Below are 27486 nucleotides of genomic sequence, written 5' to 3'. Positions count from 1 at the left end.
CATTATTGGCAGACACTAGAGGACTTAAGGAAGAACAGCATTTGTCTAGAATATAAAAGCCAATTTGTAATTTCCATATTAGTAGTGGTGGATGGAGAATTTTCACAGGCAAATCAAACGATCACATAATCCCCAAACCCCTTTTCAGCTGTAGTTATTTACTTCTTTATCTATTTATTCTAACTTTGCAGGCTACCTGAGAAGTTGTATAGATTCTTCCAGAGTGAACATGTCACTTAAATATGGATTAGAACATGGCTTTTGCTGTGATTACCTTAGGGAGATGGGACCTATTGGTACATTACAAAGTGTCTGGAACAGTTAACAACAAGAACCTTATTTGAGGTGGCTGCTTTCCATTTTACTAAAGCAAAAGGCCTTAAGAAAGCCAACAACTTTACTCAGATTAAAGATGGGATTAATTTCTCCTTATGCAGCTAAATACATAAGCAGTACATGTAAATATTTAATAAATATAAAAGAGCTCTTATAAACACAAGTCAATAGACAACCTCAATAAAGTACAGGAAAACAATATGCATTTTGCTTGGTATAGTGTTTTCTTTACTCAGTTAGGTTAACAAACAATGATCTCATCATTAGTCAACAAGATAGTAAAGAGACCATCAAAGCAAACTACAGGAGAGTCCAGATTGATTCATGCCAAACAAATGTTTGTAGCTAACAGCTGTATTATCACTCATTCTAATTTACGCAGCTGGGGTTCTTTCATTTCCTAAGTGAGATAAATGTCATGTTGCATGATACAAGCACCATCTCTACTGCTTGAGTCATGAATCAGGTCAGCTCTCTCCTAGTTAGCTTCACCCCTCATTTTAGGTTGGGGGAAGGGGCTTGCTACAGTTTTAGCTATAAACAGCTAATAGGCCTTTTCCTAAGGTTGTGTGAGTCCATTTGTGAATCATTCAGTATTTTATTAAAAAATACCAGTTTGAATGTCATGAAGATATTGAAAAAACCAGTTTCATGTGGAAAAACCTTTGGTTGTGTAGGTTTTAAACTATTAGCATAAAACTTCTCTTTTTAAAAAATTCTTAAAACTTGAAGACTGAAGAATAAGAAGTATGGTACAGTCTCTGCCTGCTGGATGAGATTCCATGATCTATTCTCTAACTATGCTAAGTCAAAGATTCTGCAGTTAGCTTTCTCCTCAAAACTCAGGCTGAGTTTGAGCAGGTCCTAAGGTGTTGATCCCTTTAGCTCACCTAGTTAATGGGACATAGAGTACTTTTGACTTGACTGCTCCATGCTTTTTCCTATCAAAGCAGACCAAGACAATCAAAACCTTGATTTTTAAAGCTTATCTGAAGTAGAAATAGAGAGTCTTATGTAACAAAAGGATGGCTAAGTGTACAAGGCAGTTGAACATGTTAGTGGTAGATGATGCGTTTGACTGTCAAAATGCTACTCACAGCAAAGGGGACCCAATTCCCAGGAGAAGGTCTGGAGAAGAGGAGGGAAAAGAGCCTAAGGCTCGGTGTGCACATTCTGAGACCAGTCCTAGCTCTGCCACTCAGTGGGTGCCTGTTTGCAAGTCATTTCTTGACCTCTGTGAGTCTTGTCTTTTTTTCCGATTATAAAATAGGATAATAATTCCTGCCTCCCAGTTTTGTCATGAAGATTAAATAAAATAATGTTTGTGAAAACAAGTAGACAGAATAGGTGCTCAATCAACAACAACATTAGCTGGACACGATGGCTAAAGCCCATAATTCTAGCACTTCGGGAGATCAAGACCAGAAGATTGTGTGAGCCCAAGAGTTCAAGACCAGCCTGGGCAAGATGGCAAGCCCCAGTCTTTGCAAAAAAATAAAAAATAGCCGGGCTTGGTAGTGTGCACCTGTAGCCCCAGTTATTCAAGGGGCTGAAGGGCGGGATTGCTTGAGCCAAGGAGTTGAAGGATGCAGTGAGCCGTGATCACACCACTGCTCTCAAGCAATTTTCGTATTCTGGCTTATTGACTTAACAAATTATTGAAAGTTTGTCTGGGCCCTGGTGGCTCATGCCTGTAATCCCAGTGCTTTCAAGGCCTAGGCAGGAGGACCCCTTGAGACCAAAAGTTTGAGACCAGCCTGGTCAACATAGTGAGACGCTGTCTGTACCAATTTTTTTTTTTTTTAATTAGCCAGGCGTGATGGCAAGTGCCTGTAGTCCCAGCTACTCAGGCTCAGTTGGGAGGATTGCTTGAACTCAGAATTTCAAGGATGCAGTGAGCCATAATCATACTATTACAGTTCAACCTTGGCAAGAGAGTGAGACCCTGTCTTAAAAGAAAATCTGTGTACATACGCATATTTTTTAAAAAGTCAGTCATTGTAGTCGGGGAGACAGCTATTAAACAAACAAGCACAATGTGAGAGTTACGTACATAGCACTGTGAGATCAGAGAAGGAACACCAAACCCAGCAGGGACGGTGGGAAAGGCAAGCTACCTTCTCAGAGGAGGTGAAAGAGTTATCTCTGTAAAAATGAGTTTATCAAGTAAGCAGGGGGTGAAAAGGCATTGCAGGTAGATGGAGCAGCTTATGCAAAGACATACAGGCATGTTCCAGAAAAGGCAAGTGGTTTTGTGTGGCTAGAGTCGTGGGTGTGTGGTGGTTGGAATGGTGGGAAAGAAGGCTGGAAACATAGTGGTTATACTGGCCTTCGTAATCTGAATTTCACAGATAAAGGTTTAAACTGCTGTTACCACTTAAAGGAACTGCTTAGATGCCTTGGTCCTGTTTGTTTCTGGTGGAAATCAGGACAGATTAATTTGGCCTGTTATTTCTGGGTACTTCAGAAAGACAAACACCCAATCCCCATATTTTTGGCGTTTCCATTCCCAACACAGTTGGAACCAGGAAGCATAACAATGAAAATTAAGAAAGGAGAAGAGGGAAGAAGCAGAGAGTAAATCTATTTGGGATTTATGAAAAGATATTACAAGACGCAGGCATCTTTGACTAGTTTACTGGGATCTCTAGTAGAGATTTTTCTATTTTTAAAAAGGTGTTATATCTCTGAGAAAAATCTACCTTGATATGTGTAATAAAATAGCTCTGAGTAGGAACTCACCTAATATAAGTAATAAAAAGAAAAATTTTACCCAACTTTATAAACTGTGTTCAGGGAGCAACTGCGCTGAATAAAGAAGGCATGAAAAGCCTTTTGTGTGCCTTTTTGTCCTGTATAACAAATTATTTTTATTGCAAAGCCCCAAATTGCTTTCCCCTACATTGCCGCATTGCTGTGAACATGATTCCAGTACACTGTGGCCCTTCCAGGGATACTCCTGATATCAATCTTGAGGCCTATTCAAATGAGGATGGGAGTCAGAGTTGAACTGTGCCAACATTCCTGCTGAGAATTAGCCCAGTTTCATTATGTGTGGAGGAGCCCCCAGTTCACTGCCCTTGCATGTTTGGGGTACACAGAGCTGAGAGGCTCTGCAGGGAGTGCAAAGTTAAGAAACTGCATGATAGGAACACTATCACTTACTCTTTCATAATGAGCTCTGGGCAGGGAAACTAAAAAAAGATGAGGTTTTTCTAGCATTCAGTGCAGCTGTGGTGTTCTACTTGTAACAAGCTACTTCTGCTTCATAAGGCAAGAAAAACACAAGAATTGTGAACAGACTCTCATAATGAGCAGGGTCCCCAGGAGTCCTGTCTGTCTTTTTTAACTCCTTCAATTAACTGGAGTACTAAGGGAGAGATTTGTTGCTTGGCCTGTGCCTTCATTCTACAGATGAAAAAACTGAGACCCAGGAGGAGGTGAAGTGGCTTTCCCAAATTGAAGATTCATTAGAAGCCAGAGTTTGTAGTACCAGGTCTTCTGACTCCTGTGGGCCAAACTGTAGTCCATAAGCCTAAATATGGTTATAATTAGCCAGGTTGTCAGCAATGGGGCAGGAGGTATCACACGAGTACGTTGTAAAATCTTTTCTGCTTGGAAGAAAAGGTGATGGCGAACTAAAAATTTGATCTCTGTGCCTTTGTCCTATTTAATCTATATTACATCATATACAGGATTTAATTTCTCAAACTGTATGTTTACCTGTTTTATCTTACAAATTGCCAATTTCATCAGAATAGGACTTGGCATCATCAAATACATCTCTGCTAACTTGACTTTTAAGCACTTGGAAAACGTGTGCACCCTTGCAGCCTCCTTTATCTTACCGTGCACTCCCACCTTCTGGTCATGTCAGGAGGGGCAGTATCCCTGAGGAACCACACTTAAACTTTTCCATTTTAGAAAGATTGGTCAATCCTAGGCCTTTGTTTTATGTGTAATTCGTTCGTTCTTATACTTTCTAATCCCACAGGCTTTGACTTCGGAAACCTTTGGGTTATAACAAAGTACTGAGGAACTATAATTTAATCTGTTTAGAGCTAATATTAAATGAGACTCAGATTTTTTTTCTAGTGGACTGCAAAGCCACATTTATTGAACATCTACTAGGTTTACATGGGAGTCCTTTTAGCTGTGAATTCCTTATTGGTAAGGGACTATGCCCAACAGTGTACCTGGCACATAGTAGGAAAACTATGAATATGTGTTGAATGAGGGACATTTGGTAAAAACCAGGGTTGTTTAGGAGTGTCCTGTCCTGAGGCCACTCCAGATGGAAGTGGTTCTCCCATAGCCTAACACATCCCGTTCTTTCTTGAACTGTAACTCGACTTTCTTCCAAAGATGAAGGGGAAAGGTAGTATTCATCTGAGATTTGCCTTGTGGTGGTTAGCACAAATTTGGTTTCTAAGGAAAGGCTGGTAAAGCGTTGATGCAGGGAAAATTATTCTTAGGTATTCTTCTCTGATGATCATAGACTGAAACTTTTGTATAGTTACTGTAGCCATGAAAATAATCACTGGCCAACATTTCTAGTGGCAAAAAATATCAACCTCTAGAATGGTCTGATGAATATCAGGGAGTAGGGCTAACAGAAATATAATGCCAGCTGGGCCAGCAGTGTCTGCCAACCCCAAATATTTACTCAGCATCTTACTATGTGTAAAACTCATGATTTTTCCTTGCTTTTGCTTGTTTCTTGAATGTAAACCTGGAGGCAGAATCTAAGTTTTGTAACTGATGATTTATGAACATTATTTGTGTCTACAAGAGGTGATATTCCTACCTACTTTGAAATCAGCTTGGAGTGCAGGGATAAGATTTTGATGGTATGGGCCGGGCGCGGTGGCTCACGCCTGTAATCCCAGCACTTTGGAAGGCCGAGGCGGGCGGATCACTAGGTCAGGAGATCGAGACCATCCTGGCTAACACGGTGAAACCCCGTCTCTACTAAAAAAAAAAAAAAAAATACAAAAAATTAGCTGGGCGCGGTGGCGGGTACCTGTAGTCCCAGCTACTCGGGAGGCTGAGGCAGGAAAATGGCGTGAACCCGGGAGGCAGAGCTTGCAGTGAGCCGAGATAGCGCCACTGCACTCCGGCCTGGGCAAAAGAGCGAGATTCTGTCTCAAAGAAAAAAAAAAAAAAAAGATTTTGATGGTATGTGGCACACATTAGTGCTCAGTAAATGTAGAAAAGAGAACAGAAAAATGACAATGCTGGGAGAAAGGAAGGGGGAAGGAGAGGGAGTAATCCCAGGCCTGGGCTCTGGCATCAGCCTGCAGATAGTCCAACAGGTTCTGTCATGAACCAGCTGGGGAGCCTGGTGACATTCACTAACTTCTAACTCAAGTTTGCTCATCTCTAAAATAAGATAAAACCTGCTTTGTAGGGTTTTTGAGAGGCTTAAATGACATAATGCTTGTAAGTATCTAACATAGACTACTCAATAAATACTGGTTTAATTTAATGAATAATATGTTTGTGAATTCCAGTAATTGTCTTGTTGAGAAAGCAGTTACCTGTTTATCTTCCTTGACTTTAAAATGAGTCCACATCAGTTAATTTGGATTCCCCCAGAGTGGAGCGAGCAAGCACACTGACATTCTCAGAAGAGCAGACAGTCACAGATGACAGCCTCCTCAGGGAACACCCCTCCCTGAGTGCTGGCAGTAAGTCAGAGGATTGCTGTTTCCCCAGCTGCCCTTCGGTGTGAGTTCCCCCTTACCACTCATAATTTTCACCATTCCCAGAACAGAGGGCCAGATTCTCCTTCCCTTTGTGTCTGCCTGTTTTCTTCTCAGAGGAGCATGTCTGTGTGAGAACAGGGCCTTTACTGAGACCAGGTCTTCCTGAGGCCTTTGCGTGGAAGTGGAAGAGACACAAAATGGCGAGGGTGGGGGAAGGGCAGTCTGGCAGGTTGGCCGCAGCTCACCCATCAAACTTCAGGGCCAGGTGTTAGCATTTTCCAACACCTTGGTAAGTCATGTTTTCAGCAAATCAAGAAACTAGTTCTGCGTCTTTGAGAGACATCACTTTTTCCCCCTAAGGTTAGCTTTTCTCAGGATGGGGATACATTTTCAAAATCTTTTTTACAAGAAGGCAGAGTTACAGTTAATGAGTGATAGTGGAGACTGAGGGGAAGTTGGAGTTTCCCCGGTGTTCTTCTGAAGGAGTTAACAGCATAGGCAGTTTGGGAGATCTACGGGAGACCTGCTTTGGAAGGTCCACCTGTCTCCTTTACATCACCCCCATTACTGTCCATTGAACGTGGAAGAAAAGGGAGGCCCTGGCTTCTCACACTTACTCATGGTTAGCATGTCTGCACACTTACTGTGTGCCAGGCTGGGTTCTAAGTGCCATATATGGTACACCACTTAATCCTCAAAATAGAATTCTGAAGTACATAGTATTTTTATCCCCCCTACAGAGGAGGATCCAAGGCTCAGATAGTAAATAAATTTCCTAGGCTCAAACAGTTACTAAGTGATAGAACTGGTTAAAAAAAAAAAAAAATCCAGGCAGCCTGGCTCCAGAGCCTTTTCTCCTAGCCAGGGTTCTCCACTGCCTCCGAAGTCGTTAGTCCCGCTGGAGGATCTCAACAAGGGACTGCAGGAGTTGAAAGTAAATGTAGCATTTCTCTTCCCCAGGCTTTTAAAACATTTAATTTTCAGGAAAATTTCAGGAACAAGTAGCATTTTTTAATCTCAACAAGACCAAATTGCTTCTATGGGCTATATGGCGGCTCTGCTCTGCATTTTCCATAAAGTGATATGTGCTCTCCAGGGGAGTCGCACCCTGTTGTAGGTGAGGTTCCCAGGGAGCATTCACGGAGTTGGAGTTTAGCTTGCAGGATTTTACTAGGGATCCCTGCTGAAGGGGAGTGGCCCTGGGGAAGTGGAACTGCAACACAGGCCTGACACAGCCTCTGCCAGTCACTTGGGTCATCATGGAGTATATACCGTCCCTCAGAGCCCAATCCTATGCTCGGCTGAAAGGGTAGGACCTTTATACAAACCCTGCCACCACCAGTGGGTGGATATGGGCCACTTGGAAGAGGGCTTCTCCTTGGGCAAGGGAGCTCTTTTCAGCTGAGGCGGACCCTGAAGGAGGAGGTGTCAGCTGCAGGCTGTCTCCCAACAGCACTCCCCATCACTAAGGTAGGGTTCTGCCTTGACCAGGGGCTCTAAGTGGTGGATCTTTGCTTCCATTCTGACACTTTCATTTTCATTGCCAATGTGAGTCTACTCATTGGCAAGTGCTTTCTCCTAACTCAGCCTCTTGTTTACTTGGATTCAAGATAAACGACATTTACGAGATTGCACAAAAAGAGAGATTCTCAACTGTCTATTAGCCTTTTACTGTAGCTCTAGGCAGAGGCAAAGGTGTAATATTGATAGTCTCTTTGGAGCATGTAATAAAAATCATGCCTGGCATTTTGGGAGATACATGAACAATTTGTTTTACCCTCATGATATCTTTCAAGTGGCACCAGTTGGCTTTTTTTCTGGAGCCAGAGTCCAAAGCTAAAGGCCACAATGCAGTGATTGAAATCTCCAGTTACATTTTTCTTGCCAGTTGTCTTTAGAGAAATCTTTCAGTGATTAAGATTCCAGATTTAACTCCCTTTTCCTTAGTCCTTCCATCATGAAACTAAAGCTTCCAGTTCACTCCAGCATGGACATTAAACTGTACCCCACTAACTTATATCTTGTACACCCAAGCTGATGACAAGAGCTGGTTTGGCTTGCCTTTTAGGGTTTGTTACTGTTGCATCCTATTGTTGCCCTGAGCTGGCATTGGCCAGTGACTGTCTCACCTGCAGGATTTGCAAAACCTATCTCCATTTCCCTTCTTTCAGGTTGGAAAGCTTATCCAAGAAGCAGCTGGAAGAAGTAATTTGAAGAGAGTAACTCTGGAACTTGGAGGCAAAAGTCCTAATATTATTTTTGCTGATGCTGATTGTAAGTCAACTACGGGTCCCATACATGAACCAGCACACACCCTTTGGTACTCTCTTTTGTATCTCCACTTTTGATAGGACACTAGCAAAAGATATTTGAAGCTAAGGGCAATCAAGAAGGTCTCCTCTAAGGAGAAAATGGTTTAATAATGGGGAAAGAGCACTTTTCAGTTGACGACTGAACCAGTTGTTTTCTAGACACTAATGAGCCATTTTGAATCTGTGATGTTGTAGAATAGGGGGATGAGATGAAGGCTTGGTCAGTGGCATATGGTTCAACAGCAACCGTCTCAGCTGCTGAGCACCTGAAGGATAGTCTGTCTGCCTAGATTCAATAAATCTGTAACTTTTCAACTGTGCCTGGTGGCTGGTAGACCATTTTAAATAAATCCGACTTCACCAGCCCTGCCAGCATTTTCCAAACCCACAGCCCCTTCTCTGTTTAGTCAATTCCAGCCCCTTTCTGTTGCTCCCATGACTTTCAGTTAGGATGACAGCACACGTGGGTCAGTTCAGTATGAGTAATCTTAAAGCTGGGATGATTCCACTTGCCAGTAGGACCTTACAGAGGCTTAGAGCAGTAATTGAGAAACCCCATGTCTCTAGGAAGGATGCCACCTAGGCCATTCTGCACAGGTGTGACCTTTCTGTTTTGAAAAGCTCTCCAGGTAAGGAAATCCCACCATCTCATTCAGTGATTCTTTTTTTTTTTTTCTTCACCTTTTGCCAGGCACAGCTGCTTTCCCAGTTTCACCACCAGAGAGATCAGAAAACCAAAAGCAGATTGCTTGAATGTCAGCCCCAGCTTGGAATTTGCAGAGTTCAGCTTTAGCTTTATATTAGTTGTCAAGAAAATCAGAATCCTTATGCCTGTTCCTCTTGAGGAGTAGGAACTCCATCGCCCTAACATTGACTGATTCATTTATTCAGTCAGTCGGTCATTTAGCAACTAATGCACATCAGATTAAGCTATTTTGAAGTGTAAAATATAAGGGATGAATATGGAAGAGTTATCATAGGATTTTACACAAGTCCGTGTCAATCTAGAGGAAAGTTAGTGTCTTCAAAGAAGACCCACTGGTGTTATGGTTTAATCCCCCAAATACGAAACATACAGCCCCAAGGCCCTGTAGATTAGGAGTTGTAAATTGGCCAAATACAAAATATAGACATGTTTACCTGTCTAAACATTACACTATGTTCAAAACAAGAACTTCACGTTAAAATATTGATTTCTGTGGAAATTGAGAAGATCTGGCAACCTGGGGCTCATATTTATGCATGGCAATGATTAAATATAGTGGCTTTCCTTCTTAGCCTCTCTATTACATTGCTTTACCACCTGGCAGACTCATACCGTTACCTTATCTCCCTAGCCCAGTGGTATATTGGGATTTGAGACTCCTGTTATACATGAGGTTCAGTACCTCTGTTTGCAGAATAAGAAAGAGACCCAAAGAAGTGAAGTTGTTCAAGTTCACATAGCATGTCAGGGTGTAGTTAGAACGAGAACTAAGTTGCATTCCCAATTCAGCGCTATTCATGGTTATGTCGTGCAGTGAGCACACTATACCTAGGGCTTTGGAGAGGGGAGGGAGGTGGTTTCACAGACAGGCCCCTCCCCAGGCAAAGCAGTGAGAACATGGCTGTTTCTTCTTGTAGTGGACTATGCTGTGGAGCAGGCCCACCAGGGTGTGTTCTTCAATCAAGGCCAGTGCTGCACTGCAGGCTCTCGCATCTTCGTGGAGGAGTCCATCTATGAGGAGTTTGTGAGAAGAAGCGTGGAGCGGGCCAAGAGGCGCATAGTGGGGAGTCCCTTTGACCCCACCACTGAGCAGGGTCCCCAGGTAGAAAAATCATAACCATTCCCTGTGTTTACTTAATCCTTGACTGGCACAGAACTGTGTACACTCTATTAGGACCCAAAAAAGCAACATCTTCCTTTTCAGCTGACTTCTTTATTCTCCACCATGTCTTCGTGGCTGGAAATGGAGCCAGAGAGGGATTGATTATTTCTTATACTTCTCTTTCCCTAAGTTGTATCTCTGAAAAACTATGGGATTACCGTTACTTTAAGAATATTCTGGCCGGGCGCAGTGGCTCACGCCTGTAATCTCAGCTTTTAGGGAGGCCAAGGCGGGCAGATCATGAGGTCAGGAGATCGAGACCATCCTGGCTAATACGGTGAAACCCTGTCTCTACTAAAAATACAAAAAAAAAATTAGCCGGGCGAGGTGGCAGGTACCTGTAGTCCCAGCTACTCGGGAGGCTGAGGTAGGAGAATGGCGTGAACCGGGGAGATGGAGCTTACAGACCATGCCACTGCACTCCACCAGCCTGGGTGAAAGAGTGAGACTCTGTCTCAAAAAAAAAAAAAAAAAAAAAAAAAAAGAATATTCTGACCTTTGGGACTAAGCTGGAGTCTCTCAGTTCTAAAGAAAGGCATGAGTATGACAAGATGGGTCTTGACACTAGAACCCAGTCCCAGTCCTTCCAATCACTGAACTTTAGGACATCCCTACAGATGGCACAGTCAAGGAGGGTAGATATCTTTCTTTCCTAGAGCCATCTATCCTTTTACGAGCTGCCAAGGAGTCTCTCCAGCAGCCTGAACAAGTCTGGACAGATCACTTGTAGCTTGTGAATGTGTAGGAACTGAAGGGCTGGCTCACTTCCCTTTTGCTGTATGGTTCTTTCTTAATCTGAAGGCCTCGTGTACTGTAGTGGGGTGGGGAGGGCCACAAAGTCTCTCCTGAGCAGTCAGACTACACTTTTCACCTCAGCAGGTTCACGATAATCATCAAGGCATATTTCTAAAGGGAATTCTGGTTTTAATCTGTAGACAGGTTCTGAGAATTTTTAGAAGGAACCTGGACCAGCTCTTATATGGGTCACTAAAGCATGGCTTTAGGGATTATTCAAGAGAAGATTGATGTTCTGGCTGAGCCATTCAAACTTGGGTGAATGTAGGTTTTTGTATTATTTACCATAATAAGTAAATGGTAACTCCGTCAGTTTTTTGGGGGGAAGACTGACCTTATTTTTTTGGGGCTATGAAGCTAGTCCTTCACTCTTTACTGTTAATATTTTCCTCTGAAGTTCCTCTAAAAGTGTAATAGGAATTCCTTTAAAAACAAACCACAATAAGATTGGGTGTGTAGCACTATCTGAAAAGGCTGTGTGCTAATTTTTGCCTCTTTTTACTATGAATACAACTTGCTAAGTTACTCATTTAATTATAAAAGTCAATTTTCCCTCATATGAACAATGAATAGTAAATTAGCCAGTGTCTCCATCATTTTGAAACATTTTTCTAAATGTTCAGCTGGTACTTCTGATTAGGCAGTATCATCAGAGCAGCACATTTATTGGAGTCGTCGATATATTAGGATTAACCATACAAAATTGCCAATTTTTTGTAGGTCAAAAATTGGTAAGTAACAGCAGTTTTATATGATCTGACTGGGTGTAGTTAAACTTTGAAAAAACTCCTAAAATGAAAGATTCTCAAGAACATACTTATTTCCATTTTCATAGAAGGTTGTATTTGGAGTCATTAAGTCTTGTCTCCCACAGATTGATAAGAAACAGTACAACAAGATCTTGGAACTCATCCAGAGTGGTGTGGCCGAGGGCGCCAAGCTGGAATGTGGAGGCAAAGGACTGGGCCGAAAGGGGTTTTTCATTGAGCCCACAGTGTTTTCCAACGTCACTGATGATATGCGGATTGCCAAGGAGGAGGTATCAAATATGCTGTTCTTACAAAAGCCACATCTTTCTTGGGATCATTTCTAGAGCATTTCTAGTGGATGATATTAGAGTTCTAGCTCTTTATATTTTACATATATTCATTTTGCAACAGTAATGAACATGGCTATGAAAATTCCCATTTCAAGAAGAAAAGTATACCAAAAGACAAGCAAGCTAGGTGGAGGCCAGGTGACATGCTATGTGCTTATGATTATTATTAGCCAACAGAACAATCAGACTAGCCTACCATTGGCCTCAACAATACACTGGCAATAGTTCAGCTCTCCTAAATGTGGGTCACTAGGATGTTAACCAGGAGAGAGAATACACTGAAGCATCTTTACATCTGTGCAAGAGAGGGACCAGGAGCAAATCGGCCCACAGTCCAGAGCATTCAGTTCTGGAGCAGTGTTTGCAGGATCATGGAGGATACCACTTGCTCTTCTGTACCTAAAGAAGACACCCCTAGTATACACAGTGGAATCAAGTGATGCTGGAGAGGATGGGGAAGTTGGGGAGGTTAAACACTAATGTTAGACTCTTCTTGCATAATCTTATCCTAGGAAAGGTTGGGAGATTTTACAGTTTTGTACTGCTAAACTTAAATGTCATTTAAGTAATCAAGGCAGAGTAAACTTGCATTGAAATGTGGAAAGCAGGTAAAGGAATGACAGAGCAACCATGTTGAGTCATATTATCTCTTTGCAGATCTTTGGCCCTGTTCAGGAAATTTTGAGATTTAAGACGATGGATGAAGTTATTGAAAGAGCCAATAACTCAGACTTTGGACTCGTAGCAGCTGTCTTTACTAATGACATCAACAAGGCCCTCACAGTGTCTTCTGCAATGCAAGCTGGGACTGTTTGGTAAGATCAGAGTCAGTCTTGTAACAAATTCCACTGGTGGTATAGGGACCAGGGTGAAATGAACAAGTATCTTCTTGGAAGGATGGGGAATACCAAAAGCAACCAAAGTTCACCAGAAAAGGGGTACGCTCCTTACTGCTTAGATCCATAAATCAAAGTCGATTTTAAATTACAAATTTTTCCTCTGGAGGAAAGAAATTTAAAAATAAAACTTCTAAAAGAAATACCATGCCAGTCAGATAATGTGGTCAGACTTCACATGAACTCACAGTATTATGTTTTCTTCTTTCAGGATCAATTGTTACAATGCCTTAAATGCCCAGAGCCCCTTTGGGGGATTCAAGATGTCTGGAAATGGGAGAGAAATGTAAGTCTTAAAGTTGCTGATGCCTGCAGAGAAATAGATTGCAAATATCAGCACAGAGCAGTACTTAAAAAATAGTTCAATTATCTTACACTCATCCATACATTCAACAAACATTTCGTTGAGCACATGCTACTATAAGCTAAGTTCTATTACATGTTATAGAGATGAATAAAACACAATTCCATTTCCCAAAGTGAGAATGGAAAAAATGAATGTACCATTAATTCCCTGTAATAAAGGCTATGATAGAAGTATGTTAAACATTTTGTCAGTACAGAGAAAAATCAATTAATTTTGACTGCTGGGGTCCTAGAAGACTTCACAAAGGAAGTAACAGTTTTTCCTGGAAGTAACATTCAGGAAAAAAACCCACTCTCCCTCCTTTTGAAAGAAACTGATCTACATTTGCCAAATGCGGTGACTCACAGAGGAAACGTTTCATGCCCATTCCCTCAGCCATTACTGAATGCATATTTTTTTGAGCAAATGCCTAGTTCACAATCTAACAAGTATTGAGCATAAATATGTACAAAGCCCTGTGCTTGGTCTGTGGAGGAAGATGCAGGTCCTTAAGGCATTTAATATGTTTTGGGGTAAATAAAACTAATAGCATTGTAAGAATCAGAGGAATCGCAGAAAAGACTGTAAACCAATGGAGGAGCTCAGGGATAGGGAAGATCATTGTGAGCTGGAAAAATCTGGGAAAACTTTAGATATGATCTGCTACAGGGATTTGTGTCAGCCTTTCAAAAAGAGGAATGCTTGGGTAGAGAAGGGGGAATATATTTTCAAGGTTGGTGGGCAAAGCAGGGTAGCAGTGGGGGAGAGTGAGTAAAGGTATTGCGGGAAAAATAACTGTAGTGTTTGTGGGAGAAATGCAGTGAACCAACAAGACCAGAGCAGAGGATTTACATACTTCGGATAGCTTCACTGGTAATTTCAAGCTCCCAAGCAAAACTATAAAGTAGATGTAGCTTGGAGATTAGAGCAGTTTCTAGAATCACACTGCTCAGATTTGAATCCTGCCTCTATTACTATCTCTGCGACCTTGGACAAATTACTTAATCTAAGCCTCAGTTACCTCATCTCTAAGATGGGAATAATTATAGTACCTGCCTCAGGGTTGTTGTGAGGATTAAGTATGCGAACATCCAACAGAATGTCTGGCAAGCCTTCAGAAAATGTTAGCTGCAATAATCATTATTCATCAAGCAGATTAGTGTTATATAGGTGATTCCTCCTTTTCTTAACCTGCAACTTTGGTGGAAGTTTCCCTAAATTCCAGCTGGTGTCACCAACTTCTGTTCTGTATCTGGTAAGCTAGGGAGAAGCTGTTCTCGCTTGAACCTTTTCTTCCGGCCTCCAGTTCCCCTCACTTACTTTACAGCCAGAACCTATAACCAATCTGGATCATATTTGTTCAGTTCTTAGTATTCCTTCAGCTTTTACAGAGTCTTCATGTACTCCAGGTATCTCTTCATTTGCTTTTGACCTTCACCTTCTGCTTCCACTTTTCAAGATGCATTCTGCTTCTTATTTCATTTCCTTCCTCTGTGTCTGTGCTCTCCCAGTCTCTGAAATGCTGGGGGCAGTCACTGGCTCTGGGAATGCTGCTTGCATTGACTGTTTTGTTGCAGATCATTAACAGGGTGAATCATGAGCATAAAATATACTTTCAGTAAATGATTGCTGGTTGATGGAGCCTAATCTCAGGCTAACCCATGGTCCCTCATTGTGGGCACACTTGTTACATTAGCTGAGTCTAGTCTATTCCCATCAGAATATGTTCTCCTTGCCCAGAAAGGTGGTCCAGGAGACAGTTTGGCTCTATCTGAACCTCACATAACAGTGCCCAAGAGACTGAAGAACCATTTCTCTCTACTTGTCTTCCAGGCACTATGGTGATTGGACCTTCTCAGTGCAGTTAAAAAATAATTAGGAAATGCTGTTCTTTGATGAGACCCACTGCATCTTGTCTAGATTGCATGTTTGTTTGTTTGTTTGTTTTGTCTCTACTTACCCCCAAAACATGTTTTCTCTTTCTTAAATGACCCTGAGTGACAGAAAATGCTTCAAATAAAAGAACCTGCTCTGTCTTGTCCCCAACTCTTCCACCTCATTTGATACAGCCTCAGAAACTCCACTTAATACTCCATCTAGACAGAATTGTTTATCTCATGGCCTGCAAACTCCATGCAGCTTTGGTCCCTGACACCTCCCTGTCTATCCCTAAGAGGAGCAGAGACGAGAAGTGGCACTTCCAGAAACATCTGGAAACTCCAAGGAGGGCTGACCTAGCCCATGAGGTCTCCCCACAGAGAGCTGTGGGAAGGGCTGCCCTCTACAGGTTATCTGATGGGCTGCCCTCTTAATTCCCAGGCTCAGAGATGAGCTTTTCTCAGGTCCTCCTGCCCACCTAATTCTGCCTGTTTCACTTTTCCTGTCCTTTTTCTTACTTCCTTATCAAACTCCCCTGAGATGAGGGGTGGCAAAGCACAAGCCATAAAATGTCACAAACTGAGGAGATTGAAAGAATTCTGTGAACCTCAGCATTTTAAAAACTCAGGACACTGGCTTTCAAAATGAGAAGCATTGTTAAATACTCTAAATCAGGGCTTGTCAAGTTTATGTGTGTGTGTGCGCATGCGTGTATACGCATGCATACAGAGAAGTCACCTCCAGTCTGGGTGATGGTTTTGTTAAGCATGCGTATCTAGGGACCCACTCTCAGAGACTCTGAGTTAGTTGATCTGCGATAGGACCCAGGAACTGCGTTTTTAACAAGCTTCCAGAGTGACTCCAGTATACACCAGTGCTCAGGACCCACAGAGAAGCACCTCTGTTCCAGCAGGGTTTTACATCGCATCACACACCCAAACACTGGGATCCACCAGTCACCCTTGAAAGCAACCTGCCTTCCGGTGACCCGCTCCCACCCTCCCTCTCAGTCCCGACCACCTACAAGCTCCTCTGATGCAAATGGTCTGGAGACCTTACTCTGAGAAATGCTGCTGCAAGTCAAGTAAAAGAGCAGGAAAATATATACCCTAAACAGAAACTCTTAATTTGTTTTATGAGCAAGTCTGAGTGAGTCCTAAAATGGCTGGCCAAGAGCTACCAATACTGACAGGTTACCTTAAAGCCTCTAGGTGTGCCAAGTTTGATTTATCTTAGGGACTAGAACCTAGTCTTCTAAATGTGATTTTGCCTTGATGTTTCGTCCTGCTGTGAAGGTGACCATACAGAGTGATTGGGCTGCATCAATAATGATATGCATACCTTTTGTGCATCAGTGAGCTTCTTCCCTGTTAACCGTATGTGCCACAAAATTTAACTGGAGTAAATAAATTTGAGACAGAAATCCTGGAACAAGATGGTGAAATTGCTTACGAATCCAAACTTCAGGGCTCAGTGACCTTTGAGCATTGTTTCCTAAAGTGTGACCCACATGACCATCTGTCTCACAGTCTCCTGGTCCCTCCCTAGAGCTTCTGAAACCGAATCTTTGTGGGGTGGGGGTAGCGTTCAAGAATAAACAGTTGAAGCAAGCTCTTTGGGTGATACTTATGTATACTGAGGTTCAGGAACTGCTGGAGAGATGACTGGGCACCAAGAGGATGAGAGTGACTCAGCTGGCATCCCTTAGCTGGTTCATGGCAGAGCTGAGTGGGCACTCCTGTCTCTGACCCCAGCTTCAGTGCTCTTTGTCTCCTCTATGACTCCTCAGTCGTGCTGCTCTAAGACCGCTTACTGGCTTTCCTTCATGTCCTGGGCCCAGAGCAGTTCTTTTGATAGCAGATTTGAGTCCACTTCCCCCGTGCACAGATCACTGCTCAGGACCCAGAGAGGAGCAGCTCTACTCCAGCAGGGTTTTCCATTGCATCACACACCCAAACAGTAGGAGCCAACAGTCACACTTGAAAGCAACCATAATCGCGAGGTTTCTGACTCTGTAGACTTCCTTATATTTCTCACAATCTAGTTAGAGAGTCACATGGGGGTGAAGTGTGGCTCGGGACCTGCCCCAACAAGTGCGTGCAGAAGCCAGGAAACAAAGGAGTAAATTCACTTCAAATGGGATGCACATGGTGTCCATGATGAAGAGACACATTCAGAATTGCCCAAGGACAGGAAAATGACCAGACAGAGCCAGAGTTGAGCTGGTAATAAAGAGATTCCGAGACTGAATGGAGTTAATGAGGGAAGCATGTAATGAGTGGGGCAATTTCAGTTGGTTTCTCTCATTCTTCTAAGCGAAATGAACTATACGGACAGGAGAACAGCCTGCGTGCCCCAGTGTCTACTTGGCTGCCCTCTGTTGTCCCTGTCAACTCAGGTGCCCATGGTGCTTAGAGGAGGTGCTGGCAAAGCCACTGGAGCCTTCTGTAGGCCATGGGGTCTCCTAAAAGGAACCTGAATGAATCATTTACAGCAGGTCTCTCTTGTAAAGCCCAGCTGCGGTAACGAGTACACTGACTGTTTCAAAAGACAGCCTTTCTTAATTATTTACTTGTTTCATATTCAAATATATCTCCTAATTGTTTTTATTTTTTCCTGATCTAGAAGATATGACAACAGGGTAGAATTAGGGAAGAGGAAATAGGAAGCTCGCCCTTCCTCCTTCCCTCCCTACTTTCCTTCCTTCCTTGGTCATCAGGTACCTTCTTTGTGCCTGCTGTTGTAGGCTATACCCTATGTTTGGTGGAAGGCAAAAAAGAAAAATCAGTAGGATACAACTCAGTGAAGAAGACTGATATTCAAGCCCCTTGTCCTCCCAGTGTGATAAGTGTGGTGGTTGAGGTGTGTGAACAAGGGGCTCTGTGAACAGAGAGGACGAAAGAGGAGCTCCTCCTGAGGCTCTTGGGAAAAGCATCACTGAAGAGTGACTTTCAGAAGAAGAGAAGAAAAAGAGGAGAACATGCTTGATTTTATAATGAAATAGGTAAAAGGAAAAAAGGCATTTAAACAAGGCAAAAAGAACAGGAGAATACAGAAGAGATGTGGAGGAGAAGGAGCATTGTAGTAAGCACCCAGAAGGACAGGAACACTTAGACATGCAACCCACTCCCACCCTCCCTCTTGGGGGAGGAAAGCACACTATTGTCCCAAAGAACTCATGCTGAACCAGTGCTGCCTTGTGGAGAGAGGCATGGCCAAGGCGTTCAGAGACGTGGGCCTGGTTCCACTGCTGCCCACAGCACTCAGCCTCTGAGCACAGCCTGGGGTCATCTGTGTGCCCTCTGGCCAAGGCTGACAGTAGTTCTCTGAGTAGTTGAGAGTCATTGCCTTTCTGTGCAGTATTGTGGAAACAAATCACCTTTTAACTTTAAAAACTACTCATGAGATGACAGTTTCTCTGACCCTCAGAGGAAGGCTGGGCTGTGCATACATGAGGAATTTTTACATCAACATCCCAGGACTTGCTGTTCGCAGGTGATAAACTGCACCTCCCCCGGACTCCCGCTGCACTCACATGCAGCTCCCTGGACTTCTGGTATCTGACCCGGCCCATTTCTGTGTTTCAGGGGAGAATTCGGCTTGCGGGAGTACTCAGAAGTTAAGACTGTGACAGTAAAGATCCCCCAGAAGAACTCCTAAGAAGGCCAAGAAGTAAGATGAAGCCTAGCCTGCACGTCTGTCCCTCTCTGCTTTCTCTGTAGGGCCCAGCTCTCAGGAATACAAAGTTGAGCCACGGTCCTTATTTAAAGATTGAAAAGATAACATGTAGGCCAGGCAGGTCACTGCACAACTAAAGCAAACCAGCTGGGTACAGTTTCTTGGCACTAAGGGGCCACCTTAATCATACCAAATATCGGGGAAAGTGGGATAAAGGAAAGAGGAGGAGCTAGCAGACACATCCAGTATCTCTGGAGCACAGGATGAAATAAGGGAGCTGTATTAATTCATGCCTTTGTCACAAAGAACTTTCCTCTTAAGGAAAGGTGACCTTTCTACTGTCTTCATTTTCTTCCTTCCAGGCCCTCCTCGCTCACCGCCCCCCCTCTCTTCCAAGGAGATCTCAGCTGAGCTCATTTTGGGGCAGATGGTTGGGCCAGGAACAATTTTCCAAGGTTTTAAAGCCAAATTACCATTTCATGTTATCCATTTTTTCAAAGCAAAACATGAAATGGTTTTAGCTAGAGTCAGACCAGAATGAAAATGCCAGGAGCTGGTACACTACAGATGTAATAAGAACCTGGGATATTCCTGACCCAATCTGGTCTTCTTTTACCCATAAATAACATGAATGAAAAAAGATTGGGACAATAGAGACTGGAAGTCATCATGTGCAGTTCACAGCTTCTGAACTTGCTGCAGTTTTGGGGTGTGTGTGTGTGTGTGTGTGTGTGTGTGTGTGTTTGTGTGTGTGTATTAGATTCCTTCCTTCTCAGTTATTCTGGAATAAGGCAAGGAGTGGGTTGTTTTTCATAGCTAGGTAAGATCTTTTCCAAAGTTTTTCTTAGAACCAACCAAGAAACAATCCGAGTAGGCTCAAGAATTTGATAATGCTGGATGCCTTGCAGACATCATTCAGTTTCTAATATTGGGCAACAATTATTATTAAAAGAATTATTTCTGTAGTTGGAATCTGTACCTTCTGAACCTCTACACCGATACCTGCTATTCCAGTGCTGCAGGTGTGATTTTGGTCTATCATACTGTACCCTACATCTATCATAATGTGCCCTACACCTATTGGCAGTGACCTTGGAAAATCTGGCCAAGCCTAGGGGTTTCCTTTTCCATTTGCCGAGTTCCATTGTGCCAGGACTGCCGTGCTCCACTGAGCTCCTCTGTCACACCCAGTGGCTCATCCACATACATTCTTGCCCCTCACTGAGCAGGCCATGGCCTATAGCTTGGGGGGAGTAAAGCAGGCCTGCCTCCCTTTCTTCCCAACCACATACTCCTCTTCTGCTTTCCAGTGACTCCACCAGTTTGATGTGGGAAGTGTTAGCTTCCTTTCCTTCTTCCATCCCTTCTTCCATCTTTCCAGCTGTCAAATCCAATCCAGTCTCTAACCTAGATGCAGATCATTTATTTAAAAGTACCAAACATAACCCAGAGTATGTGGAATATGGGCAACATATATATAGCCTTCTGTATTTAATGATTTTCTGCTTCTTAACCATACCAGTTTTCTATTTATAACTCTTATCTATCCATGATGTTTTGAAGTCTCCACTTGCTGTTACTTACAAACGACAGTGCATTCAGCAGCCCAATGCCGTGAGCCCTGACAGATGCCGTATTTCTGAGTGCTTCCATGTGAATGCTGCCCTCCTGTAGCATGTGTCCAAGCAGACATAGCCACTAACCAACTAGTTACCTTTGGACTGCAACATAAAATGTGAAAATGAAGATTTATTTCTTTTAATTTACTTAAAAAGAAACCTCTGTGCTAGCAATAAAGCATTTATATTGTGTACTCCTTGGGATTGTTTGGCTGTGTCTGTAAGTCTTTGTGTCATACTGAGTCTATTCAGGTCCTTCCTCAGCTGCTGGGTTTTTCAGCTGTGTTGCTCTCTTGGGTAACTGAGCAGAAGCCTGCAAGGGTTTTTTTTTTTTAAAGAATTCATTAAGGTAACTGGTAAATGGTATTAAGGCAAACAAAAACCTTATTTTCTGATGCTATTTAAAATTTGTGTACACGTGTAGTTTAGCTGGCATGTAAGTATAACCATGTATGAAATATATGAAATAACAAGTTTCCTTTAGAATAGCCTCCAGGAAAACTAAAATGCAGAGGGGTCTGTTTTCACAAACGTGGACTATACACCGCGATATCACATTGCTGATGACATTTCACAGTAGCTTTATTTTTATTTACCAAAGTGAAATGAAGTCAGAGGTTGATAACCTGATGGAATATTTTGGCAGCTGTAAAAAGAAATCTGTAAGTGGTGACTGTACTACTACCAAGATTGAGCTTGTTTTCTCTCAGTGTGTTCTCAGAGTCGCGCTTTTGAGGAGTGGTTCCCACCCTTGAGAACTGCACAGCTCCCCACCTTTCCTTCCAGCCCTTGGAATCTCTACCCAAGTTCCCATCAAGTGAGACAAAAGCTGAACCTAATGGCTTAGCCCCAGAGCAGATCTCGCTTGGGGGACAAGAAGCATTGCTGTGGACTGGGGTTCACTGCTCTGTTTGCCAGTAGCTTATTTTTCAGAGGGACAGATGGAGCATGGGAGAATGCAGCCCCTGCCGCACCAGATGGAACTCTGAAATATAAGATGCGGGACTCCCTGAGAATCCACCTCATGTTCTGTCCATTGAGCCATCAGGAAAAAAAAATGAGAAAGGCCCGGACATGAAGTAATCATTTGAAAGTCTTTTAGAAAGGTGCCATTGTTGCACGTATAGATAGCAGGAATCTGGAGTCAGATAGACATGTGAAAACATTTCTGATAAAAGGAATAACCTACAAAGGCAGAGAGGAGAGGCCAAGCTTGGCATATTTATGTGACAGTGAAGAGATGGGCTGGTAAGAGCAGGCAATGCATGCTGGCAAGTGGTCAGACTACAGAGGGTCTTAGGTCAGGTCAGCCAGAGCTGATCCCTAGTAATGTAATAGAAAACAGAGACACTCGTGGGCTTTGAGTTGGAGTGTAATGGAAGCAGTGGTTGGAGTATACTGGTCTGGAGCAAAGTGGATGGAAAGAGACTGATTACAGAGTTTGTTTGTCATAAAACTATGGATGGCATAATGCTATGGGGGATGGAGAGGAAGGAAACAAATCAATGGAGAAGTCACTGGAACTTAAGGAATGAATATGAAAGAATGAAAAAAGTTTATTAACCAGGGCAAGTAGGAAAATGGTTATGCCACTGCCACAGAAGCTACAACATGAAATCCAGTTGTGGGGAGAGAGCTTGACTTCAGGCTTTTGACATGTAAATGGTAGAGTGATGAAGGGGCATCCAAGATAGAAATCTCAAGCAGGCAATTGCAGATGGGAGATTCGGACTTGGCTCAGGTGGACCAGATTCTCGCATGAACATAAAAGTGATTGCTGCAGATCCAGAGAGGGGGAAAATAAAACCAAAACCAAGGCCAGGGAGAAAAAGCCCAGCAAAAGCAATGGAGGCTGTAGTCAGAGAAATAGGAGGGAAGCTCTACAGGTGTTAACACCCCAGAAACAAGGGAGAGAAGTCAAAGAGCACAGGCAGCAAAGGGTTGAGAAGTAGAGAGTGGTGTGTGGAGCCCGTGCATTAGGGGCTTTTGGTCTCTGTCTTGATGAAGTAGAAGCTGATGGTGTGCATTAGCTGGGAGGGGTGATGGCGGTGCCCTGCTCTAAGGTGTGAGCCATGTAGCCTCCCCCATGCCTGAGGACAGCCCCTGCAATAGCAGGCCTTCGTCCTGAGCCGTCCCGCAGATTCCCCCACCACCAGCCAGGACGTATGGAATGCCTGCTCTCTTTTGCTCTCCACCCGATGCTGTTGCTCGTCCAGAACTCAAATAGAGAGAGAGGGCAGGAGCTCACGGTTAATAACGGCCTCATGAGTTAGAAGAAATGAGAGCTTAGAGTAGCTGGGGCAGGAGGAAACTGGTCTCAGAATACATGTTAAAGAGTGAGTAAATTTAGAAAGGTGTGAAAAGGAGGAATACAAGATGGCTAGAGAAAAAAAAAATCTCAATGCAGACTTGTGCTAGTTCTGTATTGGCAACATTCTTGGCAGGGAAGGAGGGAAGGTGCAGCCAAAACAGAAATGCCCATTGCCACTTATATGTATATAGTCATTTATTTGTTTTTAGTTTTTCTTTTGGTTGACTAATAATTCAGAAATATTAAAATCGGTCACAAGAATGCTTAAAAGGTAAGAACAAAAATAAAAACAAAGTCCCAGGAATTAAAAATTAGAGTTTTAAAAAAATGAAGATGGGAAACTAATGAAATCAGAATGGGGCTAGAAAAATACATATGACACAGTCTTACCACGCTGCCTCTGTGGCCCTGCTGCCTCATGAGGGAATGCTGACACTGCGTACCTGGTGGTCCTAAGAAATGAACCTCCGTTCCACCCTCCCTCTCCCTCTTCTTCCTTCCCTCCCTCCACAAATGTTTATTCTGCTAGTCACTGGCACAGGTGCTGGGGATACAAAGCAAGCCACACATGGCTACTACACTTGTAAATCACACAGTCTAAGGTCACTCATAACTAGTAGTCAGCAGGTTCCCTTGCCATCTCACTCTACCTCCTTCCCACTCACAGACACCAGAGGTGTGGAAGGGTAACATTATACCTTTCCTAGGTCTGCTTAGTGGGTAATCCAGAGTGGCAACTTTGCCTGTGGCATCAGCAGACCAGCACTGTGGCAGAGTGAAATTTCAGCACGTTGCATCAGAGGGTGAGAAGTGTAATCAGAAGTCCTCACTCAGCATCTCTTAGCGATCATTTACAAGGTGTATGTCTTAACTTCCCCGGGCCTCCACTTCCTCCTCTGTAGGATCAAGAGGATCATTCCTGTGCTACCTGCTTCACAGAGGTGTGTGGGGATTAAGCAACATGGTGGATGATATTTCTTCAGTTGGTCTGAGACGTGATATACACACAAAACTCCAAACAGCTACAGAAAGCAAAAGCAGAATGCTCTTTGACATTTGCTAATCAGTCTGCAGGACATCAGAATTCACTTCTCACCCAGCGTTGAGGCCTTCATATAGACCCTGACTCTAGGATAGCTTCCTGCGGGTTTCCAGTGGGGCTTCCTTGCATGGAGGCCAGACCTCATCTGAATACCTCAAGCCAGCTAGGGGCCAGAGGGATGCATGCAGCTGTGACTTTCTTCCAAGTTTCAGTCTCCTGTACATTCAACACATTGTTCAGACCCTCTGTAGAGTGATAATCTGGCCCGTAGCCCTGACCACACTGTCTGTGCCACCCAGAATGTCTTACACAGCAACTGCTCATCCGTGGGACCAGCTGGGAGTGAGAGCATGGGAAAGTCCACTCTGGAACGGCATGAAGCCCTCTTCCTAAACATGTACACTGCCTAATTTTCACTTGGTTATTGGCCAGCTTAAAAGGATGACCAGCTTGCCATTTAGGCTTTGATGTGAAACTGCTGGGATAATGTTTCCTTTGGCCATTTATCTATGTAGCAAGGAGGAACCTGAAACCAGCACAGCCTGCCCCCGTTCCTGCTGGAGCATGCACACCTCTTAATGGTTTCAAGGTCTTTTGGGCTTGGTTTTTTTTGTTTGTTTGTTTCTCTAGAGCAGTCCCTGTCCTTCTCCTCAAGAAATAGATGTTATCAAGTCTGTTGAGTTGCCCAATTTCTTCTACAACGTGGTTTCCCCAGTGCGTTTTCAGAAAGGTACCTCTGGTTTCCTAGTTTAGAGTCTAGGCAGGATAAAATCAAACTAACTCAAGCAATCCTAAGCTGGAAAGAGGAGAGACCCCCTCCTACCCCATCTGCAGCCATATGTGGGGATTCTAGGACCCTGTGAAGACCTCTTTCTCTCTACCAGGCAGTTACATCCAATTTATGAACCAATAATGTAGTGCCTTTCTCCAGTTTCTCTTGGTTGGAAATTTAAAGTGACAGCTTTCAAGACCGCCACTGGGGGTAGATGAGTAGCAAGGAACGAGAACCTATAGTGCTCTCTGGCTGGCCAGAGCTTGGCACACCCAAGGGGAAGGTCTGTTTGTTAAACAGTGGAGGCCTCAATCTCCATTTCCCGAGTTAGGTTCATTCATAAACAACACAGGATTCGTATAAAATGGAATAAAATCCAGATGCCACTTGTTAATACAATTAGTTCATGCTCCCTGGTGGCCCTGGGGGCCGGGGGCGGGGGGTGGTGATGCCCACAAACATTCTCAGAGCCTGCAACAATGTCTGCTTCCAGCCCTGAGTTATGTGTGCCAAGGCGGGTGGGGACAGGGGCTTGTAAGGCCAACGCTGGGGAACGGGTGTGTGTGTGTGTGTGTGTGTGCGTGTGCGTGTGCGTGTGTGTGAAGCGGGTGTCTACCCCTCACATGTCTAGTCTTTGAAGCTTCGATCTGACGTGCTGTAATTCCAGAAAGCGAAGCTTGTTGGTAACATCAAGACCTCCTCCAACGGGCAAAGGAAAAGAATTCCAAAGTGCTCCATCACTTACCAGCTGTATGCCCTTGGAAAATTAATTAGCCTTCCAAATCCTCTATTTTCTCACCTGTAAAATGGGGCGATAAAATTACCTACCTACACTGTTGTCATGAGGGTAGAACAAGAATGCGTATAAAGTACTTAACAGCCCCCATTGTAAGAGCTTAAACAAATGACAGCAATTAATGAAAATGAATAAATAAATCAGTATTTACTGGAGGCTGTAGTCCCAAAGAGGTTGTAAATCTCACATTCGCTTGGGATCAGTTTCTATATGGAAGCCAGGCAGGAGGACACCTACATTAAGGTAGACTCAGATGGTGGGACTGGAGCCAGTAATTAGGAATGCCAGGATGATGGAAGGATAATGACCATTTAAAAACTACATTTCTGTGCCCAGTAAGCTCTGCTCCACCTGTGGAATCATTGAGAGCCAGAGATTTTTTTTGACACAGAAAATGTTGGGCTGGCTCTCGTTTGTTTAAATGAACAGATAGCAAGAACAGGCGATGGATAAATTGGTGCAGCCGGCAAATAAATACTAACTTAGAGAAAAGCTTTGCCAATTCATGCTAAATAAATGTTAGCTGTATTAAGATTATTATTATTATCGTGGTCACCAAGCTCAAGGAACATAGTGGCTTTTGGCCTGGGAGAGAAATGACTTGCCCGGTTTGAATATTTAAATGGAACCACAGCAGTCCTCAGTGGGCGATGAGAATGCCTCTGGAAGAACAACGTTCTGCAAAGGCCTCTCCTCTCCACAAAGCTGCGGAGCAGGGCTGCCCTGGCCAGATGCTGAAAGCAGGAGCCCTCTCCCAAGCAGAGGCTGAAGTCAAGTCAGCTTCGCCTAAAGGACAGCAGAGAGAGAACTGGAAAATGCTCAGAACAATTCTTCTGTTGCTTGTTTGTTCTGTTTCATTCCCACAAGAAACTGTTATTCTTGCAAACTAGATACAAGGCTTGCCCACAAGACCAACTGATAACCTTTTAAAAACCTAGGAAAATAAACCCATGCTGGAAACCCACCCAATCCTGAGGTCTGAGCTTTGGGCGTGATGACCCAGGATTCTGACTTGGCTTCCCCCCCCCCCCCCCCCCGTTTTCTTCTCTAAGATAACAAGTAATACGAAACGCCACATACATATTGGAAACACTTGTCATTTTTTTCCACTTACCCTCAGCGATATCAAGGACTGTAATAAATAAGCCTGTCAGGAATTCTTGTCAGGAAACTAAACCACAGTTTTTAGTCTTGCCTATTCAACACATTGTTCAGAAATGTTTTGGTAACCTTTAAAGCCCTACTCCAGGAGAGAGGTTCCCATACCCTCCAGTTCAATTCTTTCCTCTTTTGAAGGTCATCGACACTTTGGGAGATGTGCTTATTTACGTGGGTTTGAGTCATGCATCCAGGTCTTCCACTGAGGAGGCAGGAAGGCACAATGCTTGTGAGGAAAAAGTGTTCCACAGAGCCACCAAATTGTGTGGTCCCAGCCCTCCTGAGAGGAAAGGAAAGCCTGCGGAGTGTTGGCCACAGCTGCCTGCCAGGGAGGGCTCACCAGTATGTAGGGCTCAACTCACAGTGGATCCGGGGTGAGATGATCTCAAGTGATGAGCACAGGGGCCTAGCTCCATGAGAAGGCTGTATACAACCATGAAGGAGGCAAGTTTGTCCCCAGTGCCCCAGCCTGCCAGATATGGTCCTCTCATTCCTGTCTAAACCTGCTCATAGCTGGGACTTGAACAGGTATTTGTACACTCATGTTCACGATAGCCAAAAGTGTCCATCAATGAATGAGTAAACAAAATGTGGTACGCATATATATGTATAATTGCATATACACATAATTTCTTGTATATTCATTTTCTTTTAGTGAGTCTCAAGCTATTCTGCTTTCTTCTGATCAAAACTGAAATTTCACTGAATTGTCCCCTTGGCCACCCACCTAATGCTGACATGGCTAAAACCATGCTTTTGGTGCTCAGAGCTACACACACACACACCCCACACACACCACACGTGCACACACACCACACACACACCACATACACATATCCCCCCACACACACCCAACACACACCACACACACA

The 27486-nt window shown here is 43.6% G+C and overlaps 1 protein-coding gene across 3 annotated transcripts in view; it reads left to right on the top strand.

The window, feature by feature from the left end:
- Window positions 1-20729, top strand: part of LOC116463519 (retinal dehydrogenase 2) — a 125673-nt gene extending 104944 nt beyond the window's left edge. For 2 of the 3 annotated variants that reach the window (XM_032146650.2, XM_058434700.1), the window contains exons 8-14: window positions 8216-8318; window positions 9980-10164; window positions 11894-12058; window positions 12776-12933; window positions 13226-13300; window positions 18826-18910; window positions 20480-20729. In XM_032146650.2, coding sequence (XP_032002541.1) covers window positions 8216-8318; window positions 9980-10164; window positions 11894-12058; window positions 12776-12933; window positions 13226-13300; window positions 18826-18898 — 759 coding nt within the window. In that variant the 3' untranslated portion in view covers window positions 18899-18910; window positions 20480-20729. The remainder of the gene's footprint in view (window positions 1-8215; window positions 8319-9979; window positions 10165-11893; window positions 12059-12775; window positions 12934-13225; window positions 13301-18825; window positions 18911-20479) is intronic. The other variant, XM_058434699.1, reaches the window with a different exon arrangement.
- Window positions 20730-27486: the final 6757 nt, after the last annotated feature.

The sequence above is a fragment of the Hylobates moloch genome, unplaced genomic scaffold (assembly GCF_009828535.3).
Source record: "Hylobates moloch isolate HMO894 unplaced genomic scaffold, HMol_V3 SCAFFOLD_40, whole genome shotgun sequence".
NCBI classification, from domain to species: domain Eukaryota; kingdom Metazoa; phylum Chordata; class Mammalia; order Primates; family Hylobatidae; genus Hylobates; species Hylobates moloch.
This window is presented reverse-complemented; position numbering and strand designations above follow the sequence as displayed.